The sequence below is a fragment of the Heteronotia binoei genome, chromosome 5, assembly GCF_032191835.1.
Source record: "Heteronotia binoei isolate CCM8104 ecotype False Entrance Well chromosome 5, APGP_CSIRO_Hbin_v1, whole genome shotgun sequence".
NCBI classification, from domain to species: domain Eukaryota; kingdom Metazoa; phylum Chordata; class Lepidosauria; order Squamata; family Gekkonidae; genus Heteronotia; species Heteronotia binoei.
Genome location: NC_083227.1, coordinates 85,804,905 through 85,825,344, shown reverse-complemented (window position 1 = coordinate 85,825,344; position 20,440 = coordinate 85,804,905). Strand labels below are relative to the sequence as shown.

At 43.0% G+C, this 20,440-nt stretch overlaps 1 protein-coding gene across 2 annotated transcripts in view; it reads right to left on the bottom strand.

The window, feature by feature from the left end:
- The window catches only part of IL17RD (interleukin 17 receptor D), a 98,435-nt gene that overhangs the window by 15,772 nt on the left and 62,223 nt on the right, over window positions 1-20,440 (bottom strand). For both annotated transcript variants that reach the window (XM_060239736.1, XM_060239735.1), the window contains exons 2-5: window positions 19,907-19,964; window positions 10,952-11,077; window positions 7,058-7,176; window positions 5,750-5,870 (exon numbers count right to left, since the gene is read on the bottom strand). In XM_060239736.1, the coding sequence (XP_060095719.1) occupies window positions 5,750-5,870; window positions 7,058-7,176; window positions 10,952-11,077; window positions 19,907-19,964 (424 nt within the window). The remainder of the gene's footprint in view (window positions 1-5,749; window positions 5,871-7,057; window positions 7,177-10,951; window positions 11,078-19,906; window positions 19,965-20,440) is intronic.

Sequence of the window (20,440 nt, the reverse complement as noted above, 5' to 3'; positions counted from 1 at the left end):
AAAATCCATTCCCTCACATATACAAATAGAAAATGGTCTCCTTCCCAGAGAAGCAGCTACTGAATTTCTTCCTCACATCAGGATCACACACTAACAGTGGCTGCTGGCCCCTCTTGATACAAGCAGTGACAAAGAGGAAGGTTTTTTTCTATTTGAAGTAGACATCCTGATATTTGGGCACTCCTTCTCCCACAACCCCTGCAAACAGGATATTAAGTCAATTTCTTCCCATTTCTGAGGAAAGGAGTACCTCCTTCAGTTCAGAGGCCTCCAGAGCTTTCTATAAACAACCACAAAGTGTTGGCATCTTTTGTTGCTGCCAACAGGACATAACCTGAAGACTGAACAACTGTGAGATGAAGGCAGAGGGCCAAACCCTTTTCATAGAAGAAACAACATTCAACAGTTAACAGTAATAATGGAAAAAGAGTTTAAGATAATTGCGATAAAAGTAATCAGATTCCCCTATATTAGGGTGGGTCCAGAATGTTCACCTCTACCTCAAATAGAAGGAAGGCCAAAGTTCCTTTCTCATTTGAGGAGAGGAGGATATTCTGAGATCTGGGATGTTACAAAGTTTTCCCCAAGACAGAAGGGCAGCGCTGTGTCTCATTCCTCTCACATTACTAGTTGAAGCACTTGCTGCCTGAAGACTGCATCAGCAGCTGCATATAAGCCCATTTTATAACAGCTTACCAAAGTAGATATAGCTGCCCAAGTGGCTGCTCTACAGATCTCCAGAACTGATGCATAGGCTGCACCCTTGGTTGAGTAGGCTGTGATTCCTTCCAGAGGTTTAAGGCCTTGAGAAGAGGCGGCCAAAATAATGCACTCTTTCAGCCACCTACTGAGACACCTTTCTGCCCTTGGCCATTGGATAGTAAGCTATAAATAGAATGTCTGATCTCCTGATAGCAGCTGTATGCTGGATGTAAATGTTAGGCTCTTTGAACATCCAAAGTATGCCGGTTCTACTCCTTGGGGTATGATGGATTGGATTGGGATAGAAAGATGCGAGGTACACCTCCTGAGAACTGTGGAACACAGAATTCACCTTTGAGATGAGCAAAGGCGATCCAGACATAGAACCATCACATTCTTCTGGAAAATGCAGAAGCCTTTAGCTATAGACCTCATGAAATCTCCGAGGAAAATGGTGAACTATAGGTGGGCTGGGAAGCTGGCCTCTCTGAATAAATGCTTGATGGCTGGATGGTGTGAGAGAAGACTGCCCTCAACTGGATGCAGGACAGAGCTGCTATTATGCAGCATGTTAGCTCTAAGGCCCTGGTGGGTATTGGACCCTGGGACAAACTGTCTGGAAGAACTGGAAGTGTCCAGGGAGGCTGGACTGACAACACAATCAGGTCTGAAAGCCAAGGTCTCCTTGGCCAATGTGTAGCCAGGAAAATTACTTCTGCTCTCTCCTGAGTTTCTTCAGAGCCCTGGAGATCATTGGGGTCAGAGGAAAGGCTACCTAGAGCACATCCATCTTTTCCGCTTGTGGACAGTTGTAACAAGAAAATTAGTGAGTGGTCTTTGTGTTTAGGGGAGCAGTGAAAAGGTCTACACAAGGCTGATCGAACTGATGAGCCACTTGTTTGGATAGGGCCTGGGACAGGGACCACTCCCCTTGGTCCAAGTGAGTGTGACTGAGTGTTTGGATATTAGAGGTTCCTTTGATGTACTCCTCTCAGAGAGATGCTAGGTGTCTTTCTGACCATTTCATTATCAACAGGACCACTTCCTCTTGAAGTTTCCAGGATTGTGTTATCTGTTCGAATATACAGAATCATAGAGTTGAAAGGGTCCAACCCCCTGTACAATGCAGGAAATTCACAAATACCTCCCTCCACATATACATCCCCAGTATACCTCCCTCCACATATACATCCCCAGGAGATGGCAAAAACTCCAAGATCCCTTGCCTGGAGAAAAACTGCTGACTAACCCCAGTGTCAATCAGCATTTCTCTGGGTGTGTGTAAGAAAGGGCCACAAAAACTAAGCACTGATACAACCCTTCCTGTCCTCCCTCTCATTATCTGCCGCATTCAAAGAATCATCATTGCTGTCAGATGGCTATTTAGCCTCTGAGGAACTGCTCTGTCAGGAAGTCCTGCCTAATGTTTAGCTAGAAACTCTTTAATTTCAATACCTTGGTTCTGGTATGACCTTCTGGGGCAACAGAAAATTCAAATGTAGGTGCCAAGGTGTTTACAGGAAGAATTTCAGTACCAAGAAAACTGCCCTAAGTTCCAGAAAATTGATGCTCATAGTCTGTTCTGAGACCAACCATGTCGCCTAGATCTGGCCCAGAGAGCAGTGCTCAGTCCAAAAGGCTTGAATCTATAGCAATCGGTCCACCTCCAGGTGGGTCTCTTTCCCTTTGATCAGATGTGAAAAGACAGTCCACCACAAAGGCAGTTCTTTAACTGTGGATAGACTTTCAGTCCCAAGTGGTGCTTGAGGACAGTTGTCCACTAATGAGGAAATAAGAATCTCTGAAGGCCCCTGGACTATGCTCAACCCCAAGGGACTGCGGCAATAGCTGCAATCATGTAATCCAGATGTCAGGTGAGAAACATTTGGTCCACCAACCTTGAAGCAATGATATGCTGCACTCCTTAGCTTTGTCACTTTTTTTGTGGGATTAAGAGCTTCATGAAGACTGAATCCACAATCATTCCCAAGTGAGTTGCCGCCTGCGACAGGATCAACCAGCTCTTTTCAATGGTTGAAGAAATTATGTAATGACAAATGCTTCATAGTGGACTTCATGTCCTGGGACACCTTTTCCACTGAGCAAGACCTGATGAGAAGGTTGTCCAAACAGTGATGCACATGATACCTGGGATCTGAGGCTAGCTACAAAGGCAATCCTCACCTTCATGAACAACCTCAGGGCCAATGCTGGTCCATAGGGCAGGGCCCTGAACTGGTAGGATCTCTTCCCCAAATGAAGCAGATGTACTGCTGTATGTGGGGGGAAATTACGATGAGTAGGTAGGTCTCTTTTCCCCCAATTTTCTTAAGTTTATTAATTTTATCAAACTTATATAAAGCAGAAACTAAAATAGTGCATGGCGTGGTTACATTGCCTTTTCATATAAAATAAAAATAAAATCAAAATATAGTTACATTGCCTTTTCCATGTAATAGAAAAATAATAGATATAAAGAAAAGTTAGCATTCCTTAAAAGAGACAACATTCAGGATTATTACCAATAATAATGCTACTAAAATACAGCATTAACACATAAAGCAGATTTTGTGGTACTTCCTCATTTTTTGCCAAATATTCCACAATTGGATATCACACTGAGGTAGGCCTCTTTGAGGTCTATGGATGTAGTAGTAGTAGTTGTTTATTACAGTCTTTAGACTAGCATACAATTCATACAGGCATACAATACAATAACAATACAATGGTAAAATTTTTAAGACCTTTTATGGTGCAGTTGCCATAAATTGAGAATTAATGCACAAAATTTAGCAACTTCACATGTGACTTAGAATTATTATCAGACAAAAAACAGTAAAGTCTTGCTTTGTTTGTGTTTATGTGGCCAGGAATCACATCATATAACGGTGTGATAATTCCATGAGGAACCTTCCTGTAGAGTGGAAACGGTCTATGGATGTTATGAAGTCCCCTGCTGTAATTGCCTCTGCAATTGACCTTAATGTCTCCATTTTGAATTTTTTTGCATACCACAATGGAATGAGAGGACCTTAAGAAGTTCTCCTGCAGGGGAAAAAACAACTCAATGGCATAACCTTGCCTAATGGTATGTTGCATCCAAGTGTCGGATGTTGATGCAGTCCATTTCTGACAGAAGAGTTGGTCTGCCCCCACTGGTATCAAGAGTGCTATGAGTAAGGTTTGTTGCCTCTCTTTTCTCCTCGGAAATGACCTAACATCCTGCTTCCAAGGACTGTGGAAGAAGGAGTACTCAAATGTCTGGATGTCCTCCTCTATTTCAAATGAGAACAGACTATACCCCCCCCCCCAAAGCAAAAATTTTCATGTACAGATAAGCTAGGTAACCACACCAAGTAAGGAAGAACCTAGTTCTCTTTAGTCAATAACAACTTAGAATTACAGCTTCCATACCCTAAAGCAAAACCACTGAAGGTAAAGTCAAACAATAATATTTTATGCATTAATTAAAATATATATATCCTGTATTTTTTAGCATCTCAAGGCAGTTTGATTAAAACATTACGACTTTAAACCAATAAAATAAAACTCTAGTTTCCCCTCCCCCCAAAAGATTCCTCCAGCTTATACCCACAATGGAAGCCTTGGTAAATAAAATAGCCTTGCAGCACCTCCTGAATATTTCTAAAGATGGCACATACACCCCACCTCCTCAGGGAGCACGTTCCACCAAGTGAGCACTGCAATGGAAAAAGCATAAGCTCTGGTTGAGGCAAAGTGGCTAAGCCTAAATAGGGGAATGGTCAGTAGGTGGCAGTTTGAGGACCATATCTGGCACACACACACAGGGAACATATGAAAGAAGACAGGGCTTTTTTTGTAGCAGGAACTCCTTTGCATCTTAGACTACACCCCCCTGATGTAGCCAATCCTCCAAGAGCTTACAGGGCTCTTCTTACAGGATCTATTGTAAGCTCTTGGAGGACTGGCTACATCAGGGGGGTGTAGCCTAAGATGCAAAGGAGTTCCTGCTACAAAAAAAGCTCTGCACGTAGGTCCTAGGATGTGAATGGCTTTAAAGGTTGTAACACTACCAACTTGCAGCCTGTGTAACTGTTCTAAGACAAGCAAGAGATGCTCCCATCACCTAACCTCTGAAAATAAACAGGCTGCCATATTCTGAATCAGCTGCAGTTTTCAGTCATGAACTTACAAAAGCATGAATCAGAGTGGCCAAATCAGCTGAGTATAAGAAGGAAAAGAGCTGGAAGACCAGATGCATCTGATAGATGTCTGTGAGCATCCTCAGGCTCTTAACAGGTTCTCAGATATCAGCTGTACTCCATCCAAGATGATCTAATTCCCCCAAAATACCTGTCTTCCTGACCAGCATCACCTATGTCCTGTCTGGGTTCACCACCAGAGCAGTCTCAAAGCACCAGTTCAAAGCCAAAATGGATGCATTAGAAGGCTCATATAATGAAAGATAGTAGTCATTATCTGTGTGTTCATATAATAATTGCAATAGTCCTATTAGTATTTTCATTTTAATCTTGATGACCAGTCCATACACAGTGTGTAGGATATATGAGCAAAGCATACAACCTTCCCTACTGTACATAAATCTATTATAATCTGGGGGGAGGGGGAAATAAGCGGGATCTATTATAAGGGGAAATTCCTGTACAAGCACAAACTATTCATGCCATGGAATATATAATTTCCCTGCAAGGCCCTACTCACAGATGTGTCTGTTCTAATTCATACTACATGCCAGTACTCTGAGATTTTAACACCTTAAAAACAATAGCTTTCATTGGGACAGGAACACAGACACACTGTTATCATACAAATGGATCAATCAGTGCTCAGCTGAATCTACCAAAACCCTTCTGCCATCTTCTCTAATGTGGGGATGTGATGCCCATTCCTGATTTTCTCAACATGCCCGAACAGATTTGAAATACCGTTTTGATACTAATTTTAATAAAAAGTGGTTCTATGCAGTTCCAATTGCCACTATTTACAGTAACACTCAAGAAACAGAGAGTTGTTTTTAAAAGAAAGTCATAAGTATTGTACTTACGCCTCGTTCTGAAGAAAAATGGGTGGTAGTTACTTTCATTTTTAATGGAAGGAAAAGGAACAATCTTTACAAAATAATCTGTTTCAAATTTCAGATTTAGAAAAGGCTGAGATTCCATGCCCTTGGGAGGAAAAGAAATTAAAGCAGGTCAGTAATGCATTTTAATGTTTCACCATTGGTTACTGGAATAGGTGAGTGCATTTGCATCCATGTATGTATGCATATTTTCCCAACACAAGTCCATAGCTGATTTTTACATTAATATGAAGTGTGAAGTGAAGAGTTTTCTGACATAATCTTCCAAACAGGAGTCTTCCAGAAGCAATTTTGCTCATGCGTACTCCAAGAATTGATTCCCTTTCAACCAGGAGATCTCAGTAGAAGTCACAAAGAGCAACTGGCCATGCTCTAATAACTACAGGGCATGGCAACAGAGTTGTACCTTCTGCTTTGGGTAAAAAGTGAAGCTGAAAGAGCCACTCAATTGAATCACCAGCTTTCTACATAGTAAACATATTTAAAGGTTTGGAATCCCTTGCATAGTCACAACCACCCTATTTAAGTTTTGTATAATGCCCGCCTTCTATGCAACCACCATCTTGAGCTGCACATGATCATCTCAGTGTTTCTTTCAGTGGTTCCAGCTACAGATACATGCAACAGTGATGAGGACAACAACCAATGACAGTGAAGGTCAAGGGCACCAATCCACAAGGCTGGGGCCCTGTTATTTATGCACCCAAACCTAATGTACATGGAACCAATTATACACATAAGCTATTGTGCACAACTTTTGACACAGAAAAGTGCTTCTTCTGCTGACCAATATCAAACCCATACAGTGCCCTCAATTTCTTCCAGAAGCAAAAGGATTCATCAGGAATTCAGATGCCAAAGAAAGAAACAAGCATTTGGAAATTACACCTCTGAAAAGAGAAGGGCCTTGACATGCTGGAACACAACTCCAGGGCTTTTTTTGGTAGAAAAAGCCCAGCAGGAACTCATTTGCATGTTAGGACATACCCCCTTATGCCAAGCCAGCCAGAACTGCGTTCCTGCTTTTTAAAAAGCCCTGGCTGTAACTAAAAATGGTAAAATTCAGCAAATATTCCTCTATGTGCTAGTAATCAAGACCACACCCCTGAAAAGAGTCTATCATGAAAAGTGCCACCAACTTCAGTAAAGCTCCTTGTGAATCAAGGGGCCAGAGATGTCAAGACATAAAATTCAAAATTCCAAAGTGTCAACATTATGTCTTCAACACTTTGTACAAAATTGTTAGAATAGTGCCTAAAGCACATCACTTACAGTCCATTTATAACTTGAATTGAGCTGCTTTGGGTCTTTTAAAACCAGCTGCTGACACTGTCTTCCCTCCGACTTTAACTCTTCAAGTATTACTCGAAATCCCTTCAGAAATTCAATTCCTGCAGGTATTTAAACAAAACACAAATAAAGACCACATATAATTAAAGACTTCTATTCATAAGCAAGCTCTTCCCATGTGACTTCACACTTCTAATAATTACTGAAATTGTATAGAAAAAATACAACAGCTCCCACATTGCTGAGTAACGTCAGAAGGGCCCTCTGTGCTGTTAAAAATTCCTCATGCATTAAAAAATTGCACATAAAGTTTGGTTTGTACTTTACATTTTTTATTCATTATATACAGTGTTAATTCACTGGTTAAATTTTGCTCTGTGGAGTAAAGCTGCTTTCAGATATGCAACTTAATCACAGTAAAATAAAAATGTGCAGTTACCCACTTATACCAGGTAGTCTTGAGGAGGAATGAACCAACCTCAGTTTTGATAGGTGCCCTCATTTGGATGCCATGATAAACTGAACTTCTGAAACCAGAAAGTCTTCCATTTCACTCCAGTAACATGAGCATATCAAGCATGCACAAATAAACCTATGTCTGAAGAGAAGCATCAGCTCTAAGCATAAGCAGTAGAACAGTGTAAGTTCTAATGGGATGAGATGATTATAGGGACAGACAGGGGTCATTTTGTAGAAAAAGAGGTGCAGGAGCTCATTAGCACAACTCATTTACATATGCCACACACCTGTGACATCACCGGAAGGTGTACTAAATTATCTCAGCTCAGCATCTACTTTAAAATGCTTCTTGAATTATAATTCTCATAATAAAACCCTACTCCCATCATAATTTTTTAAATTACTTTCTCCTATGTGGCCACAGTGGCATGAGGAAGATTCCCATCTGTCTGCTTTATATGTTTTGGTTATTTCCCCATTTTTTGTGGGGAAAATATTAGAAAGTTTGTCAAATCTTAAAAATTCTCACAGGGAGTTTGAAAGATGGAGCCCAGAAGCATGTAATTGAGCAGGGGGGGGGGGGGAAGGAGAGAAAGAAAGAAAGAAAGAGCACAATAAAAATTTAGAGGTTCCAGAGCTCCGCTCCTGTGAGCTCCTGCCCAAAATGAGGCCTGGGGACAGATATTTGAAAACAGGCTTTGAAAAGAAGACATTCTACATAAACAAGTGATAGTGGTGCAGAATCTTTTTTTTTCTTAATTGTGGAAGCTCCAGAAGAAAACAGAGGTATAGCTAAACTGGCAGTCTATGCAGTTCATAGTAAGAATACCATTCATTAAGAAAACAGCTTTCTGAATGAAGGGCTGACATAAAAGAGTCTAAGCATAGCAACACAGCTGTGTTCAACTACAAAGAGTGTGGGAACCTTCCATATTCTAACAGCATGTAAATCAAAACTGATTACCATAGCTTAGCTCTGTATATTTGTTGTGCTTAAATTCAGTATTCCAAGTGTGTATATCTACATGAGTATCTTATTTCTTGGGTCTATACAGTCTTGCAGTTGGAAAGCCTACTAAGCCACCCACTGTGTTCTTAATATTCAGAGGAATAAAAGCGGTGTTTCTGCTAGTATACAGACCATGAAAGAAAACAGTTAACGGACTCCCTGTTACCTGAGACCCTTCAACTACAGTTCCCTCTTGATGCTTTCAAAAGGATTAACCTCTGATCATTACAAGAGAAAACACCAAGCTCTGTATCCCATGGAGATTGGATGCAGCCAAATCTTCAGCTCCAGATTAGCTATTCAGAAACTCTGTATTCTTGGCATTATTGCACATCACTTCCACATTCCTTCTTAGTAACTACTCATTGTTTTCTATTTAAATTCACCAGCTATCAAATATAATTAAATATGCTACATGCATTCATCAGCCTTCAGACATCTCTCTTTTCTCTAAAGAATATTTATTAACTGTTTGGTTAAAGTATGCTTCCACTGTCAGTTCACTTCTAAAGCCTGTTTTCAGGTCCAAAGAGCTTCCTGGACAACTAACACATGCATCATGATGGGAATTTTGCTTCAAGTGCCTAATTGTTGTGTTTAATACTTTGGCTGAATCTCTACACATCTAAGAATTCCATTGGTTAATTATACCTTCTTTACCGCAATTTTAGGAACTGATCTTGGGAATTAACATACAAATCTTAAACATCTTTACTGAGCTGGGGGAGAATCAGAGTTAAAGGACTTTTGAATACAATTGATTTCAGTGCCTGTCATTTAAGCAAATTCTGGTTGGCTGTTGTTCCTACCATTTTAATAAAAACCAACTGCTTGTGCCAAAAAACCTCACACCTTTTAAATACCTTGAACCTGTAAACACTACTAAGCCTGGACTATCCACACGTGAAAGCTAGAACTTCCAGTACAACCAACATCCATGCAATGTTCCCTCTAAGCTGCAGAGTCTTGTGAGCAAAAATTCTACTTTGTGAGCTACTGGCATTAAAGTTGTGTGTTACTGCATAAATTATTGTACTCTAGGGCCATTTTTCCTGAGCTAAGACAAAATGGTATGAGCTGGAGGCTAAAAATATGTGAGCTAGCTCATGCTAACTCAGCTTAAAAGGAACACTGCATGCATGCAACATGCTGTAATGCACTCTACATTTGAAGCAGTTCAGAAGTTTAAAATAGTACAGAATGTGAAAGCAAATCTATTTACTGGAGTAAGTTACAGACGTTCTACCCAACTTAAAAAAATTTCACAGGCTATTTGTTTTCAGACACAATTTAAAATACTAGCGATTGGTGAAACCCTGAACAGCCGGGCAGCTGAATATCTAATTTAAAATTTTCATAATATGTCCTACACTGTGTACCCCATTTTCTGTAATAAATGTTAGTAGTGACCACAGACAGTACTTTTCTATAATAGCACTTTGGCATTTAATGCCCTACAATTCATCTGGCACCTGGCCTTTGAAGTTTCAGGTACCAGATGACAACTTGGCTATTTGGTTTGCTGTTCTGTTAACTGGTCAGTACAAGTGCTGCAGTAATACAATTTTAACTTTTTGAATGGCCTTGCAAACATGATTTTGTCCACCTGTGGGTGTGCTTTTATGTGGCTAATTTTACTGTTCTGTTTTAATGGTTTTACAATCATAGTTGGAAGGCGTTTCCAGGGTCACCTAGTCCAACCCCTTCCACAATGCAGGAAATTCACGAATACCACCCCCCACACCCACTGACCCCTGCTCCATGCCCAAAAGATGGCAAAAAACCTCCAGGATCTCTGGCCAAACTGGCCTGGAAAAAATTGCTTCTTGACCCCAAAGTGCCAATCAGCGTTTCCTTGGGCATGTGAGAAAGGGCCACAAGAACTAAGAACTGATGCAACCCTTCCTGCCCTCCCTTTCAATATCTGTGTAAGTTCACAGCATTACTGTCAAATGGCCAACTAGCCTCTGTTTAAAAACCTCAAAGGAAGGAGAGCCCACCACTTCCCGAGGAAGCCTGTTCCATTGAGGAACTGCTGTCAGGAAATTCTTCCTAACGTTTAGCTGAAAACTTTTAATTTCAGTCCATTGGTTCTGGTCCGACCTTCTGGGGCAACAGAAAACAGATTCATTGTTATTGTTCATTTTGTTTGAAAGCCATTTCAGGCATAGTTTATAGAGAACACAGCCATGAAAAAATTCAAATGTAATTGCATGGAATATGCAGACACACATTTTAGGATACTTAATTACTGGAGAGTTGAAGTATTCTGGATGTTCCACACTATGTTGGTAGTCTCTCAAGGTAGGTAGAAACAACACCAGTTAAATAATTTCTATTATTGCCTTATACATTCACAGATAAGTACAAAATAGGTGCATGACCCAAATTCATTATCTGCCACTTACCCATGGGATTTGCTGTCCACAGTACTGTTACTGCAACTTGATCAGAGCATGCATGCTGGCTAATGGTGATGTTTTGTACATCACCAATGACATGCTTCCCCACTGAATTCAAATAAGGTGTACAGTCTGAAAAATAAAAACATTATGTACATTTCAATCTGGGCCTTAGTCTAAGGCACACTGCACCTTTATAGCAGCTCATATTCAGCCAGAACAGAGAAAATGTCCAGTTGCATATATTCCTACTATTTGCCAAGTTTTCAGTCCATATTACAATTCTGTTTACTCAATGACCCCTAAAAATATTGTGCAGTGTCTCTTATTCTGCAGTGTCTCAGCCTATCCTAGTAGACCTAAGAGCAAGGAGGAGAACAGGAATGACTCAATGCTTCTCTTCTCAGTCTCCCTGCCAGCAGCCTGCAGGGGTGCAGGGCCTACTAACAATCTGCAGAACCTAGGGTTGCCAGGTACAATTCAAGAAATATCTGGGGACTTTGGGGGTGGAGCCAGGAGCGAGGTTGTGACAAGCATAACTGAACTCCAAAGGGAGTTCTGGCCATCACATTTAAAGGGACTGTACATCTTTTAAATGCCTTCCCTCCATTGAAAATAATGGATAGAGGCACCTTCTTTTGGGGCTCATAGACACCCTAGTCTAACCTTTTTAAAACGTGGACAGTATTTCAAGGAGAGGCATTGGATGCTATGCTGAAAATTTGGTTACTCTATCTCAAAAAACAGCCCCCCAGAGCCCTAAATACCTGTGATCAATTCTTCATTATATCCTTTGGGAATCAGTCTCAGCAGACAGTTCCCTACCCTACTCCCCCTTTCTGATGACCCTGAAGTGGGGGGAGGGCCTCCAAACCAGGGGATCCCCTGCCCCCCCCCCTGGGGATTGGCAACCCTAGCAGAACTAGGACAGAACAACCCTGGCATAGAGCTCTAGAAACATCTTAGTTGTTATTCCTTGTTCTAATAGCCATGGTACCTGCCCTACGGTTGCTGTTAATAAAGAGGGATTAAGCTAAACAGAACTGGGCGTTTGTTCTTTGCTCCACTACGCAAAAAAACAGGTTGCTTACCTGTCTGTAACTGATGATCTTCGAGAGGTCATCTGTGCATTCACACTGTTGGGATAATTGGCGCTTGCATCGATCCTGACGGTGATCTCAAAGCTCCAGAATTTTCTCTGGCGTCCTTCCACTGCGCATGCCCAGGGACCCCACTGCGTATGCCCAGAGGAGGGCGCCATATTCCCGCCAGTTTCCTTCTAACCCTCGGACAACCTCAAGGAGAAGGCTGACAGCAGAGGGGAAGGAGGGCAGGTAGTGTGAATGCACAGATGACCACTCCAAGATCATCAGTTACAGGTAAGCAACCTGTTTATCTTCTTTGTGGTCTTTGTGCCTCACACTGTTGGGAGATTAGCAAGCTTTACCCTACCTGGAGGAGGGGCTGGCAGGCTTCACTGATGTACTGAAGAGAGACTCATGCGCCTCACTAGCGCCTTACGCTTTGCACGAGTAACCAGAGCGTAATGTTGGATAAAGGACGTGGAGGAAGCCCAGGTGGCCACCCTACAAATGTCCTGCAGTGGCACCCCCTTCAGGAGTGCTGTGGAAGCTGCTACTACTCAAGTGGAGTGAGCTCTCACTGGTCCAGGAAGGGGTTTCTTAGCCAGGATGTAACACAGTTTGATGGCCTCCACTATCCACTTGGAAAGTCATTGTGCGGAAATATAAGCACCCCTCTTATCCTGCACACAGGCTGAAAAAAGACGGGCTGTAGAGTGAAACAGTTGGGTGCGGCTGACATAGAACAGGAGGGCCCTGCGAACGTCTAATAAGTGCCACCTTCTTTCCTCATCATTAGTAGGGTTAGGAAAGAAGATTAATAAGTCAATAGAGGCCTGCAGATGGAACACAGAAACCACCTTCGGCAGAAATGTGATGTCAGGTGCCATAGTGATCCTCTCAGCATGAAAGAAGAGAAAAGGTGGATCATGACGTAGTGCACATAGTTTTCTGACTCTCCTCGCCGAAGTAATGGCTACTAACAGAGCCATCTTCCAAGATAAAAGGTCCAGATCACACGTGGCCATCAGTTCAAGTGGCCACCGTGTTAACATATTCAGGACCAGCTGAAGGTCCCATGCTGCTGTAGCCCTGGAGGCAGGGGGATACATGTGAAGAAGGCCCTTTAGGAACTTACTATCAGGATGGGAGAACACTGAAACTCCCTCAACACACACGTGGTGTGCTGAGATCGCAGATTAGTATACCCTGACTGAGGAGTGAGAGAGTCCCTCCTTGCTCAAGGCCAGTAGAAAAGAAAAAATAGTCTGAAGAGGACAGGTCCTTGCCCAGGAGTCTGATTCCTTGACAAATCTAAGAAACCTCTGCCACTTGTAGTGATAGGATGTCCTAGTGGTTGTTCCCTACTATTTATCAGTACCTCCCGTACCCTGGGGCAACAGTATGCTGGGAAATTCTCCATGCAGTGAGTTTCAGTTGCGGTATGTTGTGATGAAGGACTGACCCCAGTTGATCTGTGAGTAGATCCAATACTGCCGGAAAATGATGGTACTGGCCCCTGCTGAGGCGCATAAGTGGGGGGAACCATGGTTGGCAAGACCACCACGGAGTCACTAGTATACAGTTTGCCTGGTCTCTGATCAATCTGTGAACTATCCGTGTTATTAGGGGTATAGGTGGAAACATGTACAGAAAATGGTCTGTCCATGGGATTAGCAAGCCATCTTCCAGGAATGCCGGATCTCTGCTGTTGCAGGTGCATAAGAGGGGGCATTTCTTGTTCAGGTTGGTTGCAAATACATCCACTAACGGTGTGCCACATTTGTTGAAGACCACGTTCAGGAATCGGTCGTTCAGCACCCATTCATGCAGTACTGCGCCGCCTCAGCTTAGAAAGTCTGCCTAAATGTTCTGGTGTCCTGCAATGTGCAATTCTGTGATCCAGATCCTGTGGGCTATGCACCAGTCCCATAGTTGTATGGCCAGTCGGCACAGACTCTGGGATACTTTCCACCTTGTCTGTTTACATAGCTGAGAGCTGTGGTGTTGTCTGTCTGTATTGCCACCACCTTTCCCTCCAGCAGTGGTAGGAAGGACCTGAGTGCAAACCATATTGCCATCAACTCCAGGAAGTTGATGTGTTGGGTGGATAGGATCAGTTCCCAGAGGGACCCCACTGAAAATGTCCCCAGGTATGCTCCCCATCCTGCCAGGGAGGCGTCCATAGTGAGGGTCTCTGAGGGGGCAGGGCTCTGGAAGTGCATCCCCTCCAAGAGGTTGGATTCCTTCGTCCACCACAGGCGATCCGGTACAAGGGACTGCAGAACCTCTAACAGTTTCCGTTAGTGATGACGTAGAGGCTGGAAGTTTCTCAGAAACCAGAGTTGAACCATTCGCATTCTGAGTCTTGCTAGTGGTATCACCACCGTGGTTGCTGCCACGAGGCTCAATAGCCTCTGTATGACAATGGCTTGTACTACCCATTGCACTGCTATGTCGTGTGCCAGTCTGACAAGTTTGAGAGCCCTCGGTAGTGGGAGGAAGGCTTTGGCCTGTTTGGAGTCCAAGGCTGCTCCTATAAACTGCACTATCTATGATGTGTTGAGATGTGATTTCTTGTGATTCACCTGTAACCCCAACAGGTTCAGTAGGTGAACTGTGGTATCTATGTTGCATTTCAGTTGTTCTTCTGATTATGCCACTAGGAGCGAGTCGTCAATATACGGGAATATCACTATTCCCTGAAGTCTCAAATATGCTGCGATCACCATCATAGTTTTGGTGAATACCCTGGGTGCTGTACATATTCCAAATGGGAGTGCTGTATACTGATAGTGTTCCTGGCCTATCACGAATATGAAGTATTGTCTGTGATCCGGGAAGATGCTCAGATGGAAATAGGCATCCTGGAGGTCTATAGGGGCCATCCAGGCGTATTTCTGAAGGAGTGCGAGGATATGTGCGAGAGTGGTCATCTGGAACTTCTTTACCAGTATGAAGTTGTTGAGGGCTCTCAGATCCAGGATAGGGCGCAGGCCACCGTCTCTCTTGGGAACAGTGAAATACTGGGAGTAAAACCCTCGGCCAATGAGATGACAGGGTACTGGTTCTATGGCCTTTTTCTTCAACAGTGAAGAAACCTCCTGGATAAGGGTAGGGTTGGGTGGGGTGAATACGATCCCCAAAGGGGGTGGAAGATGTGTGAATTCTATTGCGTATCCTTGTTGAATTATGGACAGCACCCAAGTATCAGTAGTGATCTGTTGCCATACTGGAAGAAAAGGGCAAACGCGGATAGACAAAGGCTGGCCACCTATGGTAGGCTCGCTGGATACCAAGTCAAAGGCTCTGTTTGGGCTGTTTAGGGGATTTCCTGTTCTGCTGTGGGTTTTCTGCTGCACTGAACTTGGACCTATGTTGGTACTGCTGTTGCTGTGAGGAGAAGCAGGAACATGAGCACCATGAGCCTTCTGGTGAGCTGCGTGCGGAACCTCTCCTGGACGAAGTACGGGACCAAGGCCGTTGCTTAAAGGACTTGTTTGCAGCAGATACACTAAGATTCCTTGAGGCCTTAATACTTTTATCTATCTCCTGCAGGACCGTATCCATGGTGGAATGGAATAGGCCCGTCCCATCAAAAGGTAGGTCTTCTATTGTAGATTTCATCTCGGAAGAGAATATCGTGGACCTCAGCCATGAGTGTCTGCAGGGTTTTGGCGAAGGTGTCTAAGTTATGCCTGACTGAATTTACCTGTTGCTTCGCTACTGCCATGCCCTCTCTTTGTATTTTATTGATTTTGGTTTGAAACTCTGCTGGGAGGGAAGGTGAGACCTCGGACAGTTGGTCCCACAAAGCATATTGATGCCTGCTGAAGCAAACAAGGTAGTTGGCATTCTTTATTCCCAATGCTGCTGTGGAGTAAAATTTTCTACCAAGGGGGTCCAATTTCTTCCCTTCCTAGTTGGACGGGTTGGAAGAGACATGTTTACCTTTCGATGGTGAGGTCAATGATAGGCTTGGGATCCGAGAACAGGAATTCAGCCCCTTGTTTTTGTACCTTGTACATGTGGTCAAGCCTCCTGGACAATACTACCGTCGAAGCAGGCTTGTCCCACATAGACTTTGCTGTTTGCAGTAAGACCACTGTGACAGAGAGGGCCACTACAGTGGACGTATTCCTCTGGACAATATCATAGACAAGGTCTGTGACCTCTGGTTGTGGTTCTATAACGGTAAGGCCAAGCGTGCTAGCCATCCGCTTTACTAGTTCTCCGTAGGATTTTAGGTCTTTGGATGGAGAAATCAGGGCATCCTCAGTTATGGGTGTGGTTGGTGTTGGTTCCTTAGGAGAATTCTCTGTGTGATCCAAATCGGAGTCCCCTTCTAAGGATGATCGGTGGTCACCCGATGCCAACTTTTCCAACTCCGAAGGTGCGGAGGGTTTTGGATGCTTCGGTGTTGATGGTGTCTCTTCCGCCCTGCGTTTTTTCAGTTTGAGCGGACGTCTGGTCGATGTGGAGGATCAAGCGTCCCAATCCCAGGGTGGAATCCATGGAAAGGACGAGGAATATGCTCCAAATGGGTATCCCCAGGGTTTTTGATCCCAATGGGGTGCCGGCGACATTGACGGCCAGCGATAGTCTGGTCGTGGATATGGTCGGTACGGATCTGGTCTGTATGGATCTGGTAGGTGGATTGGATCTGGTGGCTTGTACAGGTCCAGAGGTCTTTTCGGTCCCGACGGGAGGCATGGGAGCTCCTGTGAGCGTTTGGGGGTTGTTGGCTCTTCCCTCGGTGTGGAAGGCTGGCTGCCCTGAGCAGAATCTGAGTCAGGGTTGCTAGGCTGGGTGAGGTCGATCTGGTCGGTATCGACTGCACCAGGTCCGCCGTGTCTTCTTGCCCCTTGGTGGGGAGTCCACCTGTTCTCTAGGGGACTGCAATATGTATAATAGCATCGACGTCGACATGGACAGGTCCGGGATGGGTGTAGAGCGACCCTATTGGGATGACTTCAGTAAGGGGTTGCTATGGCCCTTGGAGGAAGTTCGTTTCAACTTCTCATCCCTGGAGCGATGTTTTTCCTTCTTCTTCTTTTTAGCCGGGGAGGCTGAAGAATACTGTGAAGACTGGAGCACAGGTCCATCAGTGGCTATTAGCCACAGTGTATGTGTGTATATAAAATTTTTTGCCACTGTGTGACACAGAGTGTTGGACTTGATGGGCCGTTGGCCTGATCCAACATGGCTTCTCTTATGTTCTTATGACGACATCGTCCTTTTCGGTGCCGTCAGTCCTGTACCAACCGCTTTTGATGTGGATGCTGCTGGTGTGGACTTCGATGGCGTATTTAGGCAGGAAGATGCAACTGCCGACACCGATTCGACCTCCATCTCTGCTTGCTTTCGGCCTGTTGGTTGAGGGGTAAGAGTGGAGGCGAGGAGAGTTGCTTGCAGGCGAGCCACGTGGTTTTTTCGCATCTGTCTGCTGAACTTCAAGCAGTTCAAGCAGATGTCTGTCCTGTAGGATTCCCCCAAGCAGATTAAGCAAAGGGAGTGTCCATCTGCCGGGGTGAGCTTGCTCCCAAACTGGGAACAGTGCTCAAAGCACCCCCACATAGTCCAGGGGGCCCAGGGAGTGGGGGAGGGAAAGGAAGGGAACTATGGCAAAAATAACAAATCAGGAGTCAAAAACCTTTCTATTTCCCTTTAGGAACTGCGAGGAGAAGATCACCAGCTGGAGCTCAGGCAAAGAACGTCCTGTTGCGCACGCGGTAAGAAGGAAACTGGTGGGAATATGGTGCCCTCCTCTGGGCATGCGCAGTGAAAGGATGCCAGAGAAAATTCTGGAGCTTTGAGATCACCGTCGGGATCGACGCAAGCACCGATTATCCCAACAGTGTGAGGCACAGAGACCACGAAGAAGATCAAACCAGTTAAAGCTACCATACCCAACTTGTTTCAGGAATCACTGATCTTAGCACTTGTTTTATAAGGTAAGAAGAAAGAAATTAAAATAATGTGGATCTAAAATGAAGAGTGTTTGAGAAGCATGCTGCCTCCCATAATCCAATGGTCAGATCCTGCTTGTAACTGCAGACCTTGAAATGTTGCTGTGGCAAGTCAAACAAGCAAAAGATAGCAAGAGACTCCTATTAGGAAAATAGAAACCCGTCTTTTAATGGAAAGTTTGGAGCAACAGCTTCCTACAACATTTGGATCCTATTAATAGCTAGCCTTGCATTTCATATCCATGTTAAATGTTTAATACTAAAAAATGACCGCTTACTAAAATAAAAGAATGTACAGATTAGAAACATTTATTTCAGTTTATGATCAAGTAGAAAAATAATTCTTATTCTGAACAAATTATTTAAAACACTTCCGCTAAAAGTTTGCAAGAGGAACATAAAATCCTCAAGATTTTGAAACAAAGAACAATTAAGTTTCTTTGACAATGTCTGCAATCATTAAGTTTTACACTTTATATAGAGAACTTTTCAATTATTCTGTAAATTGTCTGTTCACTCTTTCAATGAAAAGTTAGTCTAGAAGTCCCAAGATCCCTGACAATGTCCCCACCTCAGCCATTTTCTCCCCTTGACACTGGGAGCTCTTTTTAACTTTTACAATAGAATGTCATTATATCGATAAATCATTGTAACAATATACATATCAGGTTCTCTGAATTCCCAGCTTCCATTGAAAATAGTCCCTAGTCCCCTTCCTTATGGAAATCTCAGGGGAAAGGTATATCTCTGCAACAGAATCCCCAGAAACTGGTGATTCAGAGAACCCATTACATATACTGACTGTTAATTGATTCTCTGCCTGTTCCAGTTCCTGAATTTACCAAAAAATGTCCAGAAAATTGTTGGCTTGGGATCCCAGTTCTTTAAAAAACTTTAAAACTGACTATCCGACCTATCTACGAGGACCTAGCTACACTGAATCCTAAAGAAATATATTCTTTCCATATGGGTGAAAGAATATATCCATGCACTTTGTTGGTTTGAGTGTATATTCTGTTGGCAGCTAAAACAGGAATACTAAATAGATAATTGACTGCACTTTAACTCTGAACTTCTTTTCCTCTAAAGATCTTACTCTATTTTTGGCGTCCTGCAGATCTTAGCCATATTAAGGCAAAAACAGTTTTCTCATTGAATAAATTTGTTTCTTTCATGACAGGGTAGCCTTTTCCAGGTATTACAACTAATTGCCTGAACTAATGAGATGCTATCTAGAAAAAAAAATCTGGCTCCTATTAACTGATAAGAAGCAAGGTCATGTTAACAAAAGGAAGTTAGTTCCAGAAATTTCCTTATTTGCAAATCTATCCCAGAAGATAAAAGCAGAGAACAAACCTCTTATTTCAAATATGACAGGATAATAGCCAAGACAGGAGTATCTCATTGAGACAAAAAGAATATAGTATTAGGTGTTAGACTAGTGAAACTTTGTAATCATCCAAAATCACTCCACTTCACTCAGCCAGAGGAGGCAGCTTCTGGAAGACTCTGCAGCTATGTTTGCTTGAGCCTTGGTCAATTTTTAATAAATAAGCTTTACTTTCTAGCAACACTCAGTTTATGTCTGTCCTTCACCCTCCCTCAATGATAACATACACAAAAGCCTATGGCTTTGGTCTCATCTGGAAGCAATATGATACATCTTGTTTGGACAAGCGTGTAAGGACTGCTGGAAGAAAGAGATTATTAACAGCATGTTTTAACTACTTTTATGTGCGGTTTGAAATCTTTATTAACAGGTTCTGAATCTCCACATCAGTTATCAATCTCTATGAATGTTAAATGGATAAAAATGTTAGTTACCTTCTCTGTCACTGCACTTTACCTTTTATAATGCATTAGCATGGAATCTTCATCTAACTGCATGCATTAATTAACGAAGAACTTACTGTCATACTTAAAGGTGATATTGAGGAGCCCAGGATTCTTTCCAATTGGTGATAAACCCTGTCAAGAAAAAGAAGAAAAGTTAGTTCGTTCACAAAATTTCATTTTAGTACTCTGCACTTGATGACTTAAAGCCGAATATTTCAACTGGCTTTGCTAAAAGTGTTCTTTCTGAGCAAAATACCACATTTGGGGATCCTAATTCAGACCACAAGTGAGGATTAAAAAAAATTAAAGCTAACTAATAAATGAGGTAATAAATGTATATATCCGTAGTAGCGATTTCATATATTCAAGAGGTATTCTGTATTATGTGAATGGAGTGCTTTTTGCTGCTGTTGTTGCTGTCAAGTCACAGCTGACTTATTACAAAAACCTCATTGGGTTTTTGAAGCAAAGAGACATTCAGAGGTGGTTTGCCACTGCCTTCTTCCATGTCATAATTCTGGTATTCCTTGGTGGTCTCCCACCCAAATATAAAGGGGAAGGATTGGTGCAGGGATACAGAAGAAAAAAGGGGAGGGAGTTGGGGGGAA